The 21,433-nt window shown below is 38.0% G+C and overlaps 1 protein-coding gene and 1 pseudogene across 1 annotated transcript; both read left to right on the top strand.

Moving 5' to 3' along the window:
* Positions 1 to 14,755: 14,755 nt before the first annotated feature.
* Positions 14,756 to 15,703, top strand: LOC127186740 (olfactory receptor 4K2-like). Its single transcript, XM_051142979.1, has one exon. The coding sequence runs from the start codon at positions 14,756 to 14,758 to the stop codon at positions 15,701 to 15,703; it is 948 nt and encodes a 315-aa protein (XP_050998936.1).
* Positions 15,704 to 15,763: 60 nt separating this feature from the next.
* Positions 15,764 to 17,709, top strand: LOC127187137 (E3 ubiquitin-protein ligase RNF4-like; annotated as a pseudogene).
* Positions 17,710 to 21,433: the final 3,724 nt, after the last annotated feature.

The following is a 21,433-nucleotide window of genomic DNA, read 5'->3' as shown; positions in this document are numbered from 1 at the left end:
GCTCTTAGGCTGTAATTCAACAACAACAGAAATAACAAAAAGCCTACACGTACGTGGAAACTAAACAACTCTCTGCTAAATGACACCTGGGTCAGGGAAAAAATAAAGAAAGAAATTAAGGAGTTTCTGAAATTCAATGAAAATGAAGAAACAACATACCCAAATTTGTGGGATACATTGAAAGCAGTGCTAAGAGGAAAATTCATAGCACTAAGTGCCTTTAAAAAGAAATTGGAAACATCGCACATAAGCATCTTAACAACACAACTGGAAGCCCTAGAAAAAAAAGAAGCAGAAACACCCAAGAGGAGTAGACGCGTGGAAATAATCAAACTCAGGGCTGAAATTAACAAATTAGAAACTAAGAAAACAGTCCAAAGAATCAACAAAACCAAAAGCTGGTTCTTTGAGAAAATCAACAAGATAGACAGACCATTAGCTAAACTAACTAAAAGGCAGAGAGACAGTATTGAAATCAACAAAATCAGAAATGAAAAGGGAGACATAACAACAGACACTGAAGAAATTCAAAGAATCATAAGATCCTACTTTGAAGGCATATACGCCACAAAATTTGAAAATCTAAGGGAGATGGACGATTTTCTTGATCAATTTCACTTGCCAATGTTGAATGAAGAACAGATAAACAAGCTATATAGGCCCATTCCCCCTACAGAAATAGAAGCAATCATCGATGGTCTCCCAACCAAAAAAAGCCCAGGGCCAGATGGTTTCAGTGCAGAATTCTACCAGACCTTTAAAGGCGAGCTAATACCGATACTCTTCAAGCTACTCCAAAAGATAGAAATGGATGGAAAATTACCAAATTCATTCTATGAGGCCATAGTCTCATTGATACCTAAACCTCACAAAGACTCAACAAAGAAAGAGAATTTCAGACCAATTTCTCTTATGAACATAGATGCAAAAATACTAAATAAAATACTTGCAAAACGAATACAGGAGCACATCAAAGTTATCATTCATCATGACCAAGTAGGCTTCATTCAGGCATGCAGGGATGGTTTAATATACGGAAATCCATCAATGTAATCCACCATATAAACAAACTGAAAATAAAAAACCACATGATCATCTCCTTGGATGCAGCGAAAGCATTTGATAAAATTCAACACCCATTCATGTTTAAAGTTTTAGAGAGATCGGGGATATGAGTCACTTTCCTCAACATAATAAAGGCTATATACAGCAAGCCAATAGCCAAAATCAAAGTAAATGGTGAGATACTCAAGGAAATTCCTCTCAAATCGGGAACAAGGCAAGGCTCCCCACTCTCTCCATATCTCTTCAATATAGTACTCGAAGTTCTAGCCAGAGCAATAAGACAACAAAAGGAGATCAAGGGTATCCAAATGGGAAAGGAGGAAGTCAAATTATCCCTCTTTGCAGATGATATGATAGTGTACATAAGTGACCCTCAAAACTCCATCAGAGAACTCCTAAAGCTGATAAACACCTTCAGCAAATTGGCTGGATACAAAATTAACTCAAAAAAGTCTGTAGCCTTCCTCTACACAAATGACAAGCTTGCAGAGGAAGAAATTAGGAAAACCACACTCTTCACATTAGCCACAAGCAGTATAAAATATCTAGGAGTTACCCTAACTAAGCAAGTGAAGGACTTGTATGAAAAAAATTTCAAAACTCTGAAGAAAGAGATTGAAGATGACCTGAGAAGATGGCATGATCTTCCTTGCTCATGGATCGGGAGAATTAACATAGTAAAAATGGCCATCCTACCAAAAGCAATCTACAGATTCAATGCAATCCCTACCAAAATAACTACACAAAATTTTAAAGACATTGAAAGTTCAATTCTGAACTTTATATGGAAAAACAAAACACCCAGAATAGCTAAAACAATCTTGTACAATAAAAGGTACTCCGGAGGAATCTCCATACCTGATCTCAAACTGTACTATAAAGCAATAGTAATTAAAACAGCATGGTACTGGCACAGCAACAGGCTGGTTGATCAGTGGAATCGCATCGAAGACCCAGATATGAATCCACACACATATGGTCACTTGATTTTTGACAAAGAAGCCAAATCCATTCAATGGAAAAAGGATAGCATCTTCAACAAATGATGCTGGTCTAACTGGAGGTCTATGTGTAAAAAAATGAAACTGGACCCATATTTGTCACCTTGCACAAAACTCAAATCCAAGTGGATTAAAGACCTCAACATAAAACCGGAGACACTAAGCCACTTAGATGATAAAGTGGGAAAGAGCCTGGAACATATTGGCACAGGAGACAACTTCCTGAACAGAACACCAATGGCCCAGGCCTTAATGTCAACAATTAATAAATGGGACCTCATGAGGCTGAGAAGCTTCTGTAAGGCAGGAGACACTGTCAAGAGAACAAAGCGACAGCCTACAGACTGGGAAAAAATCTTCACCAACCCTACATCTGACAAAGGTCTAATATCCAAAATATATAAAGAACTCAAGAAATTAAACACCACCAAACCGAATAACCCAATTGAGAAATGGGGCTTGGAACTAAACAGAGAATTCTCAACAGAGGAGTATCAAATGGCTGAGAAACACTTAAAGAAATGCTCAACCTCCTTAGTCATCAGGGAAATGCAAATCAAAACAACTCTGAGATTCCATCTTACACCCATCAGAATGGCTAAGATCAAAAATTCAAGCGACACCACATGCTGGCGAGGATGTGGGGAGAGAGGAACACTCCTTCATTGCTGGTGGGAATGCAAACTAGTACAGCCACTTTGGAAATCTATCTGGTGCTATCTTAGAAAAATGGGAATAGGGCTTCCTCAAGACCCAGCTATTCCACTCCTTGGAATATACCCAGAAGATGCTCCAGCACACAACAAGAAAATTTGCTCAACCATGTTCATAGCAGCCTTATTCATAATAGCCAGAACATGGAAACAGCCTAAGTGTCCCTCAGTAGAAGAGTGGATAAAGAAACTGTGGTACACATACACTATGGAATACTACTCAGCTATTAAAAACAAGGAATTCCCGAAATTTGTGGATAAATGGATTGAGATAGAAATGATCATAATGAGTGAGTTAACCCAGAAGCAGAAAGAATCAAATGGTATATACTCACTTATATCTGCATACTAGCCCAAGGGGCATGTCCCACGAAGCCTTCACTTACCAGGAAACTGGGACAGAGGGGAAGGCATCCTATTGGGACTCTAAATGAGAGATGCATGGGAGAACAGCAAAATAAAAGGATCCAGAGGGTCCTAGAAATCTACAAGTAGAACAATATGATAGGCAGATTTGGGCCCAGGGGTCCCGCTCAAACTAAGGCACCAGCCAAGGACAATACAGGAGGTAAACTTTAAACCCCTTCCCAGATCTAGCCAATGGTCAGAATATTCTCCACAGTTGAGTGGAGAGTGTGATACGACTTTCTCACGTACTCTGGTGCCTCACATTTGACCATGTCCCCTGGAGGGGGAGACCTGGTGGCACTCAGAGGAAGGACAGCAAGTAGCCAAGAAGAGACTTGATACCCTATGAGAATATATAGGGGGACATAATCCCCCTCAAGAACAGTCATAGGGGAGGGGAATAATGGGAAAATCGGGGGGGGGGAGGAATGGGAGGATACAAGGGATGGGATAAACATTGAGATGTAACAAGAATAAATTAATAAAAAAAAACTAAAAAAAAAACTAAAAAAAAAAAAAAAAAAAAAAAAAAAAAAAAAAAAAGAGAGAGAGAAATGGGGCTTGGAACTAAACAGAGAATTCTCAACAGAGGAGTATCCAATGGCTGAGAAACACTTAAAGAAATGCTCAACCTCCTTAGTCATCAGGGAAATGCAAATCAAAACAACTCTGAGATTCCATCTTACACCCATCAGAATGGCTAAGATCAAAAACTCAAGCGACACCACATGCTGGCGAGGATGTGGGAGAGAGGAACACTCCTTCATTGCTGGTGGGAATGCAAACTAGTACAGCCACTTTGGAAATCTATCTGGTGCTATCTCAGAAAAATGGGAATAGAGCTTCCTCAAGACCCAGCTATCCCACTCCTTGGAATATACCCAGAAGATGCTCCAGCACACAACAAGAAAATTTGCTCAACCATGTTCAAAGCAGCCTTATTCATAATAGCCAGAACATGGAAACAGCCTAAGTGTCCCTCAGTAGAAGAGTGGATAAAGAAACTGTGGTACATATATACTATGGAATACTACTCAGCTATTAAAAACAAGGAATTCCTGAAATTTGTGGATAAATGGATTGAGATAGAAATGATCATAATGAGTGAGTTAACCCAGAAGCAGGAAGAATCAAATGGTATATACTCACTTATATCTGCATACTAGCCCAAGGGGCATGTCCCACGAAAGCCTTCACTTACCAGGAAACTGGGAGAGAGGGGAAGGCATCCTATTGGGACTCTAAATGAGAGACGCATGGGAGAATAGCAAAATAAAAGGATACAGATGGTCCTAGAAATCTACAAGTAGAACAATATGATAGGCAGATTTGGGCCCAGGGGTCCCGCTCAAACTAAGGCACCAGCCAAGGACAATACAGGAGGTAAACTTTAAACCCCTTCCCAGATCTAGCCAATGGTCAGAATATTCTCCACAGTTGAGTGGAGAGTGTGATACGACTTTCTCACGTACTCTGGTGCCTCACATTTGACCATGTCCCCTGGAGGGGGAGACCTGGTGGCACTCAGAGGAAGGACAGCAAGTAGCCAAGAAGAGACTTGATACCCTATGAGAATATACAGGGGGACGTAATCCCCCTCAGGAACAGTCATAGTGGAGGGGAATAATGGGAAAATGGGAGGGGGGAGGAATGGGAGGATACAAGGGATGGGATAAACATTGAGATGTAACAAGAATAAATTAATTAAAAAAAAAAAAAAAGAAAGAAAATGACCTTAAGTCCTTAGTAAAGAGGATGATAATGGAAGAAACAAATAAAATATGCAAACAAATGCAGGAGGAGGCAAACAAGAGGGCTGAAGATTTAAAAGAGTCATATAAAGAGTTACTTGAAGAATTTCAGAAAAATATAAACAACCAGATGAAGGAAATTGTTAAAACAGTTCAAGACTTGAAGATAAAAATGGGAGCTATGATAAAGGAACACACAGAAGAAAAACGTGATTGAGAGGAATCAGAGAAGAAAGCAAGCATCTCAGAGGTGACCTTATCTAGCAGATTGCAAGAAATGGAGAAATGAATATCGGGACTTGACTATACAATCGCAGAACTGGAAAGGAAAATGCAAAATCTGAAAAGTTCCTGACACAGAACATTCAAGAAATCAAAGACACCATGAAAAGATGAAACTTGAGAATAATAGTGATTGAGGAGACAGAAGGCAACCGACTCCACAACCCAGAAAATATCTTTAAAAGATTAATAGAAGAAAATCTCCCCAATTTGAAGAAGGAGATGCATATGAGCATATAAGAGGCATACAGAACACCAAATAGATCTGAAAAGAAAATCTTCCCACCACATAATAAGAACAACACAAAATATACAGAACAAAGAAAAATATTAAAAGTGGCAAGAGAAAAAGGCCAAGTAACATACGAAGGCAAACCTATCAGAATTACTCCTGACTTCTCAGCAGAGACCATGAAAACCAGAAGGGCCTGGACAGAGGTTCTGCAAACCCTAAGAGAACACAGATACCAGGCAAGATTGCTTTATCCAGTGAAATTATCAATAAACATTGACAGAGAAAACAAGATATTCCATGACAAAAACATTCAAACAGTACCTAGCCACAAATCCGGCTTTACAGATGTTACTAGAAGGAAAACTCCACCACAATGGGTCAAACTACAACCAAAACTACATAGGAAATAGATAACTATACCATCGCAACATCACAACCTCACAAAATCTCGACTGTTACAAATACCAAAAATGAAGGGACTTACCAATCATTGGTCATTAATATCTCTCAACATCAATGGTCTCAATTCTCCAATAAAAAGACACAGACTAACAGAGTGGATGCATAAACATGACCCAACATTCTTCTGCATTCAAGAAACACATCTCAACCACAAGGACAGACATTGCCTCAGAGTAAAAGGTTGGGGAAAAATATTCTAAGCAAATGGTTACAAGAAACAAGCTGGGGTAGCCATTCTAATAACTAATAAAACAGACTTTCAACCAAAACTAATCAAAAGGGAGAGGATGGACACTTCATACTCGTCCAAGGTAAAGTCAACAAAGAAGACATCACGATTTTGAACATCTATGCTCCGAATACAAGGGCTCCCACATTTGTAAAAAGAATTATTAACAAAGTTTGCCCCACTCATCAATACCCACACATTAATAGTGGGAGACTTCAACACCCCACTTTCACTCAAGGATAAGTCTTTGATTCAAAAAATAAGCCGGGAAATAACCTCATTAACCAATGTCATGAATCAAATAGATCTAAGAGATATCTACAGAACTTTCCACCCAAACGGAAAGGATTATACCTTTTTCTCAGCACCTCATGGAACGTTCTCTAAAATTGATCACATAGTTGGTCACAAAGCAAACCTCAACAGATACAAGAAGATTGAAATAATACTTTGTATCTTATGAGATCACCATGATCTAAGGCTGGACTTCAACAACAACAGAAATAACAACAAGCATACTAACATGTGGAAACTAAACAACTTTCTACTTAATGACACATGGGTCATGGAAGAAATAAGGGAAGAAATAAAAGACTTCCTGAAATTCAATGAAAATGATGGAACAACATACCCAAATTTGTGGGACATATTGAAAGCAGTGCTAAGAGGAAAATTCATAGCACTTCGTGCCTTTAAAAGAAAACAGAAACATTCCACATAAACAACTTAACAACACACCTGGAAGCTCTAGAAAAAAAAAGAAGCAGAAACATCCAAGAGGAGTAGACACCTAGAAATAATCAAACTCAAGGCTGAAATCAATAAATTAGAAACCAAGAGAACAATCCAAAGAATCAACAAAACCAAGAGCTGGTTCTTTGAGAAAATTAACAAGATAGACAAACCGATAGCCAACCTAATTAAAAGACAGAGAAACACTATCCAAATAAACAAAACCAGAAATTAAAAGGGAGACATAACAACAGACACTGAAGAAATACAAAGAATCATAAGAACCTACTTTAAAGGCATTTCTGCCACAAAATTTGAAAATCTAAGGGAAAGGACAATTTTCTTAACTGATTCCATTGAATCAAGACCAGATAAACAAATTAAATAGCCCTATTTCGCCTATAGAAATAGAAGCAACCATTGATAGTCTCCCAACTAAAAAAAGCCCAGGGCCAGATGGCTTCAGTGCAGAATTCTACCAGTCCTTCAAAGAGGAGCTAATACTGATACTATTCAAGCTATTCCAAAAGATAGAAATGGACAGAACATTACCAAATTCTTCCTATGAGGCCATAGTCATGTTGATACCTAAACCCCCCAAAGACCCAACAAAAAAAGAGAATCTCAGACCAATTTCTCTTATGAACATTGATGCAAAAATACTCAATAAAATACTCATAAAACGAATACAACAGCATATCAAAGACATCATTCACCATGACCAAGTAGGCTTCATTCCAGGCATGCAAAAATGATTTAACATATGGAAATCCATCAATGTAATCCACCATATAAACAAACTGAAAGAGAAAAAACACATGATCATCTCCTTAGATGCAGAAAAAGCATTTGACAAAATCCAACACCCATTCATGTTTAAAGTTCTGGAGAGATCAGGAATACAAGGCACTTATCTATACATAATAAAGGCTATATACAGCAAACCAATAGCCAACATTAAATTAAATGGAGAGATACTCAAGGAAATCCCCCTAAAATCGGGGACCAGACAAGGCTATCCTCTGTCCCCATATCTCTTCAATATAGTTCTTAAAGTTCTAGCCAGAGCAATAAGACAGCAAAAGGAGATCAAAGGGATCCAAATGGGAAAGGAAGAAGTCAAATTATCCCTATTTGCAGATGATATGATAGTGTATATAAGTGATCCCCAAAATTCTACCAGAGAACTCCTACAGCTGATAAATGCCTTTAGCAAATTGGCAGGATACAAAATTAACTCAAAAAAGTCAGTAGCTTTCCTATATACAAATGACAAACAGGCAGAGGAAGAAATTAGGAAAACTACTCCCTTCACAATGCCACAAACAATATAAAATATCTAGGAGTAACTCTAACCAAGCAAGTGAAAGACTTATTTGAAAAAAACTTTAAACCTCTGAAGAAAGAGATTGAAGATAACATCAGAAGATGGAGGGATTAATTTTGTACATTGATACCTAAACCTCATGAAGACCCAACAAAGAAAGAGAATTTCAGACCAATTTCTCTTTTGCATTATTGATGCAAAAATATTCAATAAAATACTTGCAAAATGAATACAAGAATACATCAAAAATATCATTCACCAGACCAGGTAGGCTTCATTCCAGGCATGCAGGGATGCTTTAATGTTTGGAAATCCATCAATGTAATCCACCATATAAACAAACTGAAAATAAAAAACCACATGATCATCTTCTTAGATGCAGAGAAAGCAAACCAATAGCCAAAATCAAATTAAATGGTGAGATACTCAAGGAAATTCCTCTAAAATCAGGAACAAGGCAAGGCTGCTGACTTTCTCCATATCTCTTCAATACAGTACTGGAAGTTCTAGCCAGAACAATAAGACAACAAAAGGAGATCAAGGGTATCCAAATGGGAAAGGAGGAAGTCAAATTAACCCTATTTGCAGATGATATGATAATGTGCATAAATGACCTCCAAAATTCCACCAGCTGATAAACACCCTCAGCAAATTGGCTGGATACAAAATTAACATTAAAAAATTCAGTAGCCTTCCTATGTACAAATGACAATCATGCAGAAGAAGAAATTAGGAAAACTACACCCTTCACATTAGCCACAAACAATATAAAATATTTAGGAGTTACACTAACCAGGCAAGTGAAGGACTTGTTTGAAAACAATTTCAAACTCTGAAGAAAGAGATTGAAGATGACATGAGAAGATGGAATGATCTTCCTCACTCGTGGATTGGGAGAACTAACATAGTAAAAATGGCCACCTCACCAAAAGCAATTTATAGATTCAATGCAGTCCCTATCAAAATATCTACACAATTTTTTTAAAACATTGAAAGTTCAATTTTCAACTTCACATGGAAACCCCCCCCCCAAAAAAAAACCCAGAATAGCTAAAACAGTCTTGTAAAATAAAAGATCCTCCAGAGGAATCTCCATACCTGATCTCAAGCTGTACTATAAAGCAATAGTAATTAAAACAGCATGGTACTGGCACAGCAACAGGCTGGTTGATCAGTGGAATTGAATTGAAGACCCAGATATGAATGCATACACATATGGTCACTTGAGTTTTGACAAAGAAGCCAAATCTATTCAATGGAAAAGGCATAGCATCTTCAACAAATGGTGCTGGTCTAACTGGATGTCTACATGTAAAAAAATGCAATTGGACCCACATTTGTCACCATGCACAAAACTCAAGTCCAAGTGGATTAAAGACCTTAACATAAAACCAGAGACACTAAATCAGTTAAAAGAAAGAGTGGGGAAGAGCTTGGAACACATTGGCACAGGAGACAACTTCCTGAACAGAACTCCAACAGCCTAGGCCTTAAGGTCAACAATTAATAAATGGGTCCTCATGAGGCTGAGAAGCTCCTGTAAGACAGGAGACACTGTCAACAAAACAAAGTGACTGCGTACAGACTGGGAAAAGGTCTTTACCAACTCTCTATCTGACAAAGGTCTAATATCCAAAATATATAAAGAACTCAAGAAATTAAACACCACCAAACCAATAACCCAATTGAAAAATGGGGCTCAGAAGTAAACAAAGAATTGTCATCAGAGGAATATAAAAAATCTGAGAAACACTTAAAAAATGCTCAATCTCCTTAGTCATCAGGGAAATGGAAATCAAAGCAACTCTGAGATTCCATCTTACACCTATCAGAATGGCAAAGACCAAAAATTCAAGTGACACCACATGCTGGAGTGGATGTGGAGATAGAGGAACACTCCTTCATTGCTGCTGGGGATGCAAACTAGCACAATCACTTTGGAAATCTATCTGGCACTCTCTGAGAAAACTCGGAATAGGGTTTCCTCAAGACCCAACTATTCCACTCCTTGGAATATACCCAGAAGATGCACCAGCACACAACAAGAGCATTTGCTCAACCATGTTCATAGCAGCCTTACTCATCATAGCCATAACCACCTAAGTGTCCCTTAGTAGAAGAATGGATAAAGAAACTGTGGCCCATTTACACTATGGAATGCTACTCAGCTATTAAAACAAGAAATTCCTGAAATTTGTGGACAAATGGATTGAACTAGAAATGATCATAATGAGTGAGTTCACCCAGAGGCAGAAAGAGTCAAATGGTATATACACACTTATATCTAGACACTAGCCCATGAAAGTCTTCACTTACCAGGAAAGTGGGTCAGAGGGGAGGACATCCTATTGAGATTTTAGGTGAGAGAAGCATGGGAGAATGGGGAATTAGAAGGATCCAGAAAGTCCTAGAAACCTACAAGAACATTATGACTGGTGGATCTGGGCCCAGGGGTCCTGCTTAAACTATGACACCAGCCAAGGACAGTACTTGCAGTAATCTTCGAATCTCTACCCAGATCTAGCCAATGGACAGGGTATTCTCTACAGTTGAGTGGAGAGTGGGGACTGAATTTCACAAGAACTCTGGTGTCCCATATTTGACCACATCACCTGGATGGGGAGGCCTGGTAGCACTCAGTGGAAGGATAGCAGGCTACTAAGAAGAGACTTGGTACCCTATGAGCATATACAGGGGGAGGAGGTCCCCTTCAGTCACAGACATAGGGAAGGGAAGTAGGGGGAAAGCGGGAGGGAGTGATGAATGGGAGGATACAAGGGATGGGAAACAGTTGAGATGTAATATGAATAAATTAATAAAATATTTAAAAAAAGTTTCATCATACCTTGCAAGAGTCAAGACCACTTAACAAACACATAAAAACCAAAACAAAAGATCAAAACCTAAAAAACCAAAAAACCTTCAGCCCCAGGCATGAGATGCTCTCTTTTGGGTTATTTGCCAGGAGTATTAAAGGTACTCAAAGCTTCAGAGACTTTTGCTATTGTTGTGGTTTTCTCCTACCCCAATGGGTGAAAGGGACTTCCATGTTTCCTAAGATACCATATAGTTCAGAAATAGGGGCAAGAGCACCCATGTGGTGGAACTGACTGAATGCCCCATCCCGGAAAGCTAACACTCATGGTTCTAAGTGCTGTCATGCAAGTTTCTAAAAAAAGAAAGCAACTGATGGACTCACCCTGCTATGATGCCTATGAACTCAACAATGACCAGCATTTCATAATAATGCTAAGAACACAGAACTTGCACACATACCTTAGTGCTAACCACTAGCTCTCTAATCAGACTTAAGACCCTCTCAGCATGAAGAAAGTCATGCCTTGTACTGAAAATCTAGCCTAGCACCAAGGTTTAATGAAGTCATGGATCTTGAAGAAGGAATTACAACCACTATTTCATTAAACAGCACAGTCTCAAACAATAATATAAATATTTGTCCTTATGCCCAAAGATACGTGTAGTCTTCAGCCTTCATCAAGGAAACTTTTCTTAGTAACAGACCACTACAGAAAACAATAACCTGTCAAAATGCAGAGTTGTGTAGGCCAGGCCCTATGGATACAGTTGCAAAATAAATTCTACACCCAAGGTTCAGAGAACATTGTATGTATGTATGTATGTATGTATGTATGTATGTATGTATGATGTGCAGATTACATATAAAATATATTAGGAATATATGGGCACATACAGATACATAAATGCATGTAACAATAGTTAATGGGAAAAGAACCCATGAATTTGAAAGAGAAGTAGAAAGGTATATGAAATAGTTTGGAGGGAGAAATCAGAAGTAGAAATTATGTAAGAATATCATAATCTTGAAAATAAAATAAGTAAAATAAAGTCAAACTCAAATATGTATTTTTCTTTCCCTCTACTCTGTTTTACTTATCATCTTGTATAGTATTAGGAAATAGCATAGTGATTTTCTTGTTTTATATTAAGTGTTGGAAGTAGAAAGAATGAGTATAGGAAGTTTGCTCCAAAATATTGCTTTAGTAATTTTAGGTTCTTTTCACTTCCATGTAAGTTTCCTTGAGTGTATCTCTACCTAAAGCCCACTGAACACAACGATGGTCATGGTGTTCAACATACAGAGCCACTAGGATTGAAAAGCCATCCTAATGATGGTTTATCTTTATGCTCATTAGCATAGTAACCTCCCTTCATTCTTTGTATTAATTTTAATTGCTCTGGGCCAACAAGGTAGACGGGAATAGATTTAAAGAGACAAAGTGTCAAACTAGTAGTCATTGCTGTTCGAAGTATGTAGAACAAACTAAGCCATGTGTCTAAATATTTGGTAAATAAATACTGTGGGAGCTGTGCTCCTTTGTGGCACAGTAGAATTCCTAGTGAAAGGGGCCACATACAAAACAGTAGCCAAATTTTGTCTTGACTTTTATTCATTTGTTTATGTGTTCCATGTGGGGGGCATATATATGTGTGAATACATGTATGTGTAAGTGTGCATATCTATGTGTGCCTATATGTGGAAGTCAGACAGACATCAGAATTGATATCATCCTTGATCACTTCACTAGTTTTCGGAGTATTACGTTTTGAGGCAGGATTTCTCATTGAACCTGTAGCTCACTGTGTCAGCTAGACTGGCCAGCACATCTTAAGGACCCTGCCTTCCCTTCAGGGGGATTGCAAGTAAGCAAGTATGTGCCACTATGCCCAAATTTTAAGTGAATTCTTGATATCTTGCCTTTAGTCTTGCCTAATAAATACTTTACTGACTGATCCATCTATACAGGCTGCCAGTTTTTATTTTAGTAAATGCAGTCTACTGCAGGGACTTCCACTTGATAAATGAAATAATTCAGAACAATAGCCATTTACAATTCTCATTTTATTAAGGATCATGTTCACACTAATAGCTTAGTCAAAATTGTATATTATACTTATTTAATTAATAATTACCTGCCTCAAATTTCTTTCTGAGAGCTACTTGTATAAATCATACACAAATTAATGCTTTAGATGGCCTGAAAACTTCCTACAATTTGATTAATAGTTGGCACACTACAAGACATTTTTTTTTTGCCCAAAGTCCATTTTCCTCATGATCCCTGGAAAACAGTTGCCCTACAGGATGTTTTTTATTGAACTTTCCCAATTATTTTATCTATTGATGTCCAAAATCCCCAAGGAGCCCTAGAATACTTAAAGCACACACGAATGTTCAGATAGTATTCTCCATGTCTTCCATACAGGATTAAATAAGCAGGGATTGTGATTCCATTGCTTGCTATTGGCCTCTTGAAATGAAGACCTTTCCAGTTTTTCATTCTGCCCCCAATCCACTTAGGTCCAGGAAAAAGCGGCCTTTGTAAAAATCCCTTAAGATTCTTGAATTCTCTTTGTGAGCTTACTAATGTTGTCTTTCTTTGTTTTTTAATAAATCCCACTGCAAGATGATTTCTTGGTCAGTTTCCAGTTCCCTGCAACACTTGTTTAATATGCAGCTCCTAAACCACTAATGTTTCAGCAAGGTCACTCATTTGTGTTTAAAATTGCCTCCCGGGGAATCTCAGAAAGTACTTACTTAGTACTCAGTAACTCTAGAGCCTGGATTCTGACATGGACTTAGTAAGTAATGCTTTCTTATAAGAGACCTCTTTTGACAGACTTAATTGCTGCTCCCTTTCCATCCCATCAATAAAATGTATGTTGGTGTATACCATAGGAGAATTCAGACAGAAAATTGACAAAAGAAATATATTTATTTTTTAACTCTTCCCTACAAAATTTATGTGATGTAACTTTTAGGAGCAAAAAGTAAATTTTGAATTATAAACTTGCATATGTTTATTGGCGTAACAAAGCCTTTTTCTTAGTAAGAATGAAACTATGGGGAAAAAGAACATAATTATTTTCCACTGATTATAAAGGTAATGCCCTTCCATTGGTTGTATACATACCATTGTATATCAGAGAGCCTTTTTAATCAGTATTACTAAAGCTAGTTTTCTAAGTTTGTGTGCTGAGAATCAACCAGGAAACTCATATTTATAATTATGTCAACAGTTCTTTGGAAATTTATAACTTTTCTTCAGCTGTTCTATGAAGTGCTGTTATGCTACTTAGGATCATTTAAATGTGACATATGTTTATTTGATTTTTAAATAAGGATATCTTTATTACTATTTATGTAGCATTACTCACTGCATATTTGTATCCAAGTGAATGTTTCTCTATTTTAATACATTGTCAGCATGAAAGATTTTCATACAAAACATTAGCTATCATCATTATTATGCAGATTAACGGATGGACAAATATATGGTAGATCTGTTCATCTTATTTGCATTTGACTGGTATTTGGTTAAAGAAAAGAGTGAAGTTTTCAGTGCATTTATTTAAGGAGTGTTTTTCTTACTAATGTTATATAGTCTTCTCTCAACTCAATATATTTGATAGGATAAAGGAAAAGGATAGTGAGAATAAAGTATATATACATTTACATATGTATTTTGTATATGTACAGGCTTCTACCTATGAACCCAGATGATGAAATATGGCTAATAAGTCTGTTGTGACTGAATTTGTTTTGCTGGGACTCTCTAATTCCTGGGAACTACAGATATTTTTCTTTATAGCATTTTCATTCCTTTATGTGGCAACGATGGTGAGCAACAGCATGATACTCGTCATCGTCATGTCTGACTCTCACCTACACTCTGCTATGTACTTCCTGCTCACCAACCTTTCTGTTATTGACATGTCTCTTGCTTCCTTTGCCACCCCCAAGATGATCATAGATTATCTAACTGATCACAAAACAATCTCTTTTAATGGATGCATCACCCAGATATTCTTTCTTCATCTGTTCACTGGTACGGAGATTATTTTACTAATGGCTATGTCTTTTGACAGGTATATTGCAATTTGTAAACCTCTGCGTTATGCTTCAATCATTAGTCCTCAGGTGTGTATTGCCTTTGTTGTGTCTTCATGGGTTGTGGGAACCATGCATTCTATGAGTCAGGTCGTATTTGCCCTCACATTGCCATTCTGTGGCCCCAATGAGATAGACAGCTTCTTCTGTGACCTTCCTGTGGTGTTCCAGCTGGCTTGTGTGGATACTTATGTTCTCGGTCTCTTTATGATTTCTACAAGTGGCATTATTGCACTGTCTTGCTTTATTCTGTTATTTAACTCGTATGTGATCGTGCTGTTTACAATAAAGCACCATGCGTGCAGAGGATCATCTAAGGCCCTTTCTACTTGTACAGCTCATTTCATTGTTGTCTTCATGTTCTTCGGGCCATGCATCATCATCTACATGTGGCCACAAAACAGTTTTGTGATAGAAAAGGGTCTTTCTGTGTTTTATACCATCTTCACTCCCATTCTGAACCCAGTTATATATACTTTGAGAAACCAAGAAGTAAATTCCGCCATGAGGAAACTGAGAAGTAAGTTCCTAAACTTCAATACAGAAACTTCCTCCCATTCTTTTTAGATTTAAATTCTTCATTATCAAGTGTAACAGGTTTTGTGAAATAGCAATACAGTGTTATGCATGTCAAAAAATGCATTTGACACTTTAAAAAGAAGTCAATGGAGGTAATTGCTTCCAGAAAAAAAAAACTGTCTATAAAAATAACAGGATTTACTGTTTAATATCAGAATTTACTGTTTAAAATTAGTTGGGATGCTGAATAATCAGGTCAATAGAAAAGAGGATCAAATAATAGGCACAACTTAAAAAGAAACTAAGCGATTAAAAGAAATAATGCAGTTATGTACACACTCAAGATATCCCCTAAAGCTTGAAAAATGAGCAAGATTTCTATGGTATTTAGGAATTCTGCACTGCTGCAGAAAATTAATTTCTTTCCCCAAACCATCATTTTTTATGTCCCTGAGCCCTTTCTACTTCTTGTAACGTCTGGAATTAGAGAAATCCCACTATATGTAAATATGAAAATGAAGATGAGATGTAAAGAAATTGTGTGAATGTGATTTCTTCATCAGCCACATCGGGTAAGGAACATCTCAGTGTCTCAGTCTTACATCCAAACACTTCACTAATAACCACCACAGCACTCCTTCAATGCCTTCTTCTGACAATGGGGATTTACAGACTAGTGCAACAATCCTGAAAATCAGACAGTCTGGTTAGCTGAGTTTCAAAGCTGTGTTTTAGCAGATCCATGGAAGCTAACATTAGAATTAAGTTAAGAATAGCTCGTGATAATAATCAAACTCATGAAGATCTATGTTTAACTCTAAGTTATTATTTTTTTGTGGTTTTTCAAGATATGGTTTCTCTGTGTAGCTCTGGCTACCCTAGAATTCCATCTGTAGACCAGGCTGGCTTTGAATTCACAGAGTTCATGTGCTTCTGCTTACCAAGTGCTGGGACTAAAGGCATGTCTCACCAAACCCAGCTTAACTCTAAATTATTACATTGCCTTGCCTTTTAAGAAAATAGATATTTCTGTTTAAATAGTTTGTAAAAATAAGTTTCTGTTTAGCAACGCACTTTTAATTTAATAAGTATGTTTTTGAGCAAGTAAATTTGTTAAGTGTTTTAACATTACCTTTTTTGTACATTAAGAATGATTATCACCCTATATTGTAAACACTAGAAGTTGTAAAATATTGTGATTATGTTTATTGTACTTTGCAAATGATCTTTTAAAAACAGTAGCAAATATTGAATAATTCACTGTTGTTTGGAATTTTCTAAATAGTGTTTGTAAAAATGGTATCAAGGATATTTTCCCAGGTGTAGTCACCAAGGCAAGCATGTACTGTGTAAGCTGGACAAGAGTTGAGGGCCTTGTGGGCCTTGGAACTGAATGGGGCTTGACTTTCAGGAGCCTCTTTCAACTCTACCTATGAACCTGGAAATACTGGACATCTAGTTAGCTACAAATTATAAACCACAGGATGAGTATTCAGTGGGCATGAGAGATTGAGAACATTCTACCTCCCCATAAAGCTTGGTGTACATCTTTTCCTTTTCTGTGGATTGAAGCCAGAGACCACAATGACTATAAGAAATCCTCAGAAAGCCACGTGGTGGGACAGTAAGTTCCAGACAAACCCAGAAGTGAACTCGGGAAAGAACTTCAACCCCTGAGATCTCCTTGGAATCAGAACCCATAGAACTTGTGGAAACTGCTGGAGATGAAATCGTGGACCTCACCTGTGAATCTTTAGAGCCTGTGGTTGTGGACCTGACTCACAATGACTCTGCTGTGATTGTTGAAGAAAGTAAAAGACCATAGAGGAGTGGCAGGAGATTGTGTCAAGACCACACCGACAGCTGTGTGGTGAGCAGTGATGATGAGGAACTATCTAAGGACAAAGATGTGTATGTGACTACCCATACTCCTGGAAACCCTCGGGTATGTCTTCTCTAGCCACTGCCTCCATGATTCCCTTAAGAATGCTAACACTTGCCCAACTTGTAGAAAAAAGATCAGCCATAAATGGTGCCACCCCATTTATATATGAAATGTGCAGAATTGCTCAGGATAGACCAATGAACAGGCTTTTCTGCATGGTATCTGCTACCAGTTTCCTGAGCTCAAAAGACTTTCAAAAAGCAATATCTGATGTAAACTGCTCTTTTGTTTTCCAACCCCTCAGCTCTGTTTTGTTATCTGCAGTTTGATGCTATGGAGCAGGATCCAGGGATCCTCCCAGGTCAGCTCAGCATCTCTGCCACTATGGGAGGTCTGAGTCCAGAGTAGGAGAAAAGGAGTCAGGCATACTGGGGTTGAGCATCATGACTCCAGCCAATTTATGGAGCTTATATGTTAGTTAAGAAGTTTTCCCTATTGGGAAAGTTTGTCCTAGCTCTTCTGGGTGCAGAACCTTCCCAAGGAATCTGCAAGTTAGCTATTCTGCCTGCCACATAGTGACCTGGCCAGACAGCCCATCTGGCCCAAGGATCCAGTACAGGTGCTGGCACTGAAAAGCTCAGCTGGTGGACTTATTTTTCCTTCCTTGAGAGCAGAGGTGATCCGCGATTTTACCTGAACCCCATCATTGATGTGCGATGTTTTCTGCAAATCAAGGGACCCTCTGCAGGGCAACCTTGTTTCCTAAGCATGAGAAAGTGCAATAAAACCCGTTCTTCACCTGCTCGTCAGCAATCTAGAAGATGTACCACTGCTAGTATCCTCAGCCCAGTGTTGCCTGTGGGAGCAGTGTCCATCCCACCCCATCTCCACTCACCAACTGTTCTCAGGAACCCTACCCATGATCCAAAGTTCTTTGCCTGGCACAGAACATTCAATAGAACAAGCAAGCTTTTGTGTGTCCTTTCTTTTCTGCTAAGATCTGTCCTATGTTGTCCACAGTGCCCTCTATCCCTAATTTTTTCGTTCCCACTGCCTAATGTCTGCCCAGGAGATGGTAGCAGTAACAGTGGCCTTATCACCTCCATGCTTTTGTCCAAGTCACTGTTGCCCCTTGTTTTGAAGGTGTTGCCCTACTCAACCTGCCACTGCCCTGGCTTTCCCACACCCCTTGAGTAGTTAGATATTTTCAAAGCTGCTCTTCTGGCCAGTTGAGATTTGACCCTCTGGACTTTTGACTGTTCTGTGGGTGTTTGTCAGCAAAGCATGGTGCCTCTTCCTCCTCGTGGGACCACACAACAATCTATGCTCTACTCTGTGTCTGGAGGCTTTTGGTGCTCTCGAGTCAGTGAGGTGGTAAATTGCCTCTGGGACAAGGCACAGGGTTGCTCATAGAGGATAGGCCTTGAATGCCAGCCTGTCTCCACCTCCACACTACTTCCTCAGAGGGCTTCAAGCAAAACCAATAGCATCTTTTAGTATGAAACATCTTTGAGGTGGGAAAGGGACCACTGAAGCTTGGCTAACAATAACTGTCAGCTTACTGTTCTGAAGGAGTAGGGACTCAGCACAGAATTCACTTTAAATGGAGCTAAAGGAGTGTCTCTCCTCTGTGTGAAAAGAGAGTAGTTTTATTCTTCATTCTGTCATTTTAACTGTTTGACTTCCAGTTTGTTTGAATGAGAGTAATACTTTCTTTTAACATGGACTCAGAGGGAAGGAGCATTAGCTGTCATCATTGTGATGTGTGGTGTGTGCCCTCCTCTTGGATGTCACAGCCATTGACTTCCCTGTAGGCCTCATGGACTTGCTCTTGTTAGTTCTAGTGATAGCCAGACTTCAAGGAAGGACAGCAGGTTACTGAGAAGAGACTTGATACCCTATGAGCATACACAGGGGGAGGTAATCCCCCTCAGGAACAGTCATAGGGGAGGGGAATAAGGGGAAAAGGGGAGGGAGGGAAGAATGGGAGGACACAAGGGATGGGATAATCATTGAGATGTAACAAGAATAAATTAATAATAAAAAATTAAAAAAAAATTGCATCAGTAGGAAAAGGTTGATAAAGAAATATCCCTTTCCTTTTTCCTTAATGTATATAGTTTATCTCTTTCTTTGTTACATTTAAACTATGCTCATGGGTATCATGTCTGTTTTGGACTTCCGCTAGTATTAAAATGGAAAGAAAACAATTTGAACCAAAAAAAGTGAGGATGTACAGCAAACAAGTATTTATGAATATTTATTTGTTTTTATTTATTGAAATTATTAAGGAAGTGAAGAGAACCACAAATTATATATGAATTAAAGAATTCTATATGAGAGGTGAATTAAGAATAAGACGTCTCTAAATTTTCAATTTAGTCTAATTTAAAGGGAGACATACTGCTCTTCAACATCATGTTTTTTCTTCATTAAACATACTAAACAAATAAGAAAACAAATTTAATGTAAAATATGAGACATTTTGTTTAATATTTTAAACAAAATTTGAGATTAATAATAACAACACCAATGGCAGAGAGCACATTTATATCAATGAAGAATTGCATAATTTTAGTTGAAATTGTGTTATAAGTACATAAGTCAAGTTTATGTTCTCTTAGTTGTAGTTACAGGTTAAGATTCAATGATCTATTTATTAACACTACTCTAAATAATGTTTTAGTAACATTCCCAATAACTTACACCATATAATAAGTATTTGTTCAAGGACTATTTTGTAAAATAACTGCTTTTCACAATGGAAAATATTTTTGATCTGTTAAAACATCATTGAAATGGCCATAATATAAAATGCAATTCATGGAAATGAATTAAATATGTTAATATTTAAATAATATCTAAATAGTAAGCTGTTATTTGAAACTTTGAGAAAAAAGAACAATCTTTAAACTAGAAATAGTAAAATAGTTTTCAGAGTAAATTTAAATGTGAACAAGAAGGAAGTGAAAATGTAGACCAAAAAAAAAAAAAAAAAAAAAATCAAAGAATTTTAAATAGAATGAGGGGAAGGTATGTGGGAGGACTTGCAGGAAGAAAAGGGAGGAGGGAATGATGTAATTATCTAATAGCTTCAAAAAATAAAATAAATTGTGAAAACATGGAGTGTTTGGAAGGGATATTGTCAACATTCAGTGCTTATGTGTAGAATTCTTAAACTTAAAAGCATATGCTCAAGTCTGTCATGCTGTAATTGGTCAGGACATGGCTTTGCAGTGTGAGTCAATAAAGAGATTGAGCACCGTTGAGTTCATAATTGAGAATGAAAGGGCTGTACAGCAGAAAACTGTGGAATGCTTCATATACAGAGAAAATTGACTGCTCCCTTCCTTGTTATGTCAGCATGAGGTGTCAGCATGCAAGATGCCTCCACGCACCACAAAAACACTTAAACCTCTTAAATAGGATCCACAGAGGGTGACTTCATCACATTGTCTCCTAAATAAATAGTGGATTCAGAGTCTCTATGCAGTGAGAATGGTGCCCTTCACCACTGAGTTTCTGCAGCATAAATGAGACTACAAAGCATGGAATCCAGATAGCACTGGGATCCAGGCTGAGGGTAATTGTAAGTAATGTGCACTATGGCAATAATAGCATAATAACACTACTAAGGGGGTGCTGAGATAGAAAACATAGTTCTTACTGAACCCCCACTAACCTATGAACTCTGATCACTCAAAGCTACTTCTCAGTGAAATGACACAAAAACTGGAACTTTGGAGAAATAGTCTCTAGGCTTGCACTATGCGCCACTGAGATACTGGTCCTCTAGAGTGAGGGCCTGAGTTTGGCCACTGTGGGTAGCCCTGGCTTCAGTGACTGCTGAAATTCTGACAGTGTCCTTAGGCTCACACATGCCTTCTTGTCAG

This window comes from Acomys russatus, chromosome 3 (genome assembly GCF_903995435.1).
Source record: "Acomys russatus chromosome 3, mAcoRus1.1, whole genome shotgun sequence".
NCBI lineage: Eukaryota > Metazoa > Chordata > Mammalia > Rodentia > Muridae > Acomys > Acomys russatus.
Note: the sequence above shows the minus strand (reverse complement) of the source record. Positions and strands in the feature narration are given on the sequence as shown.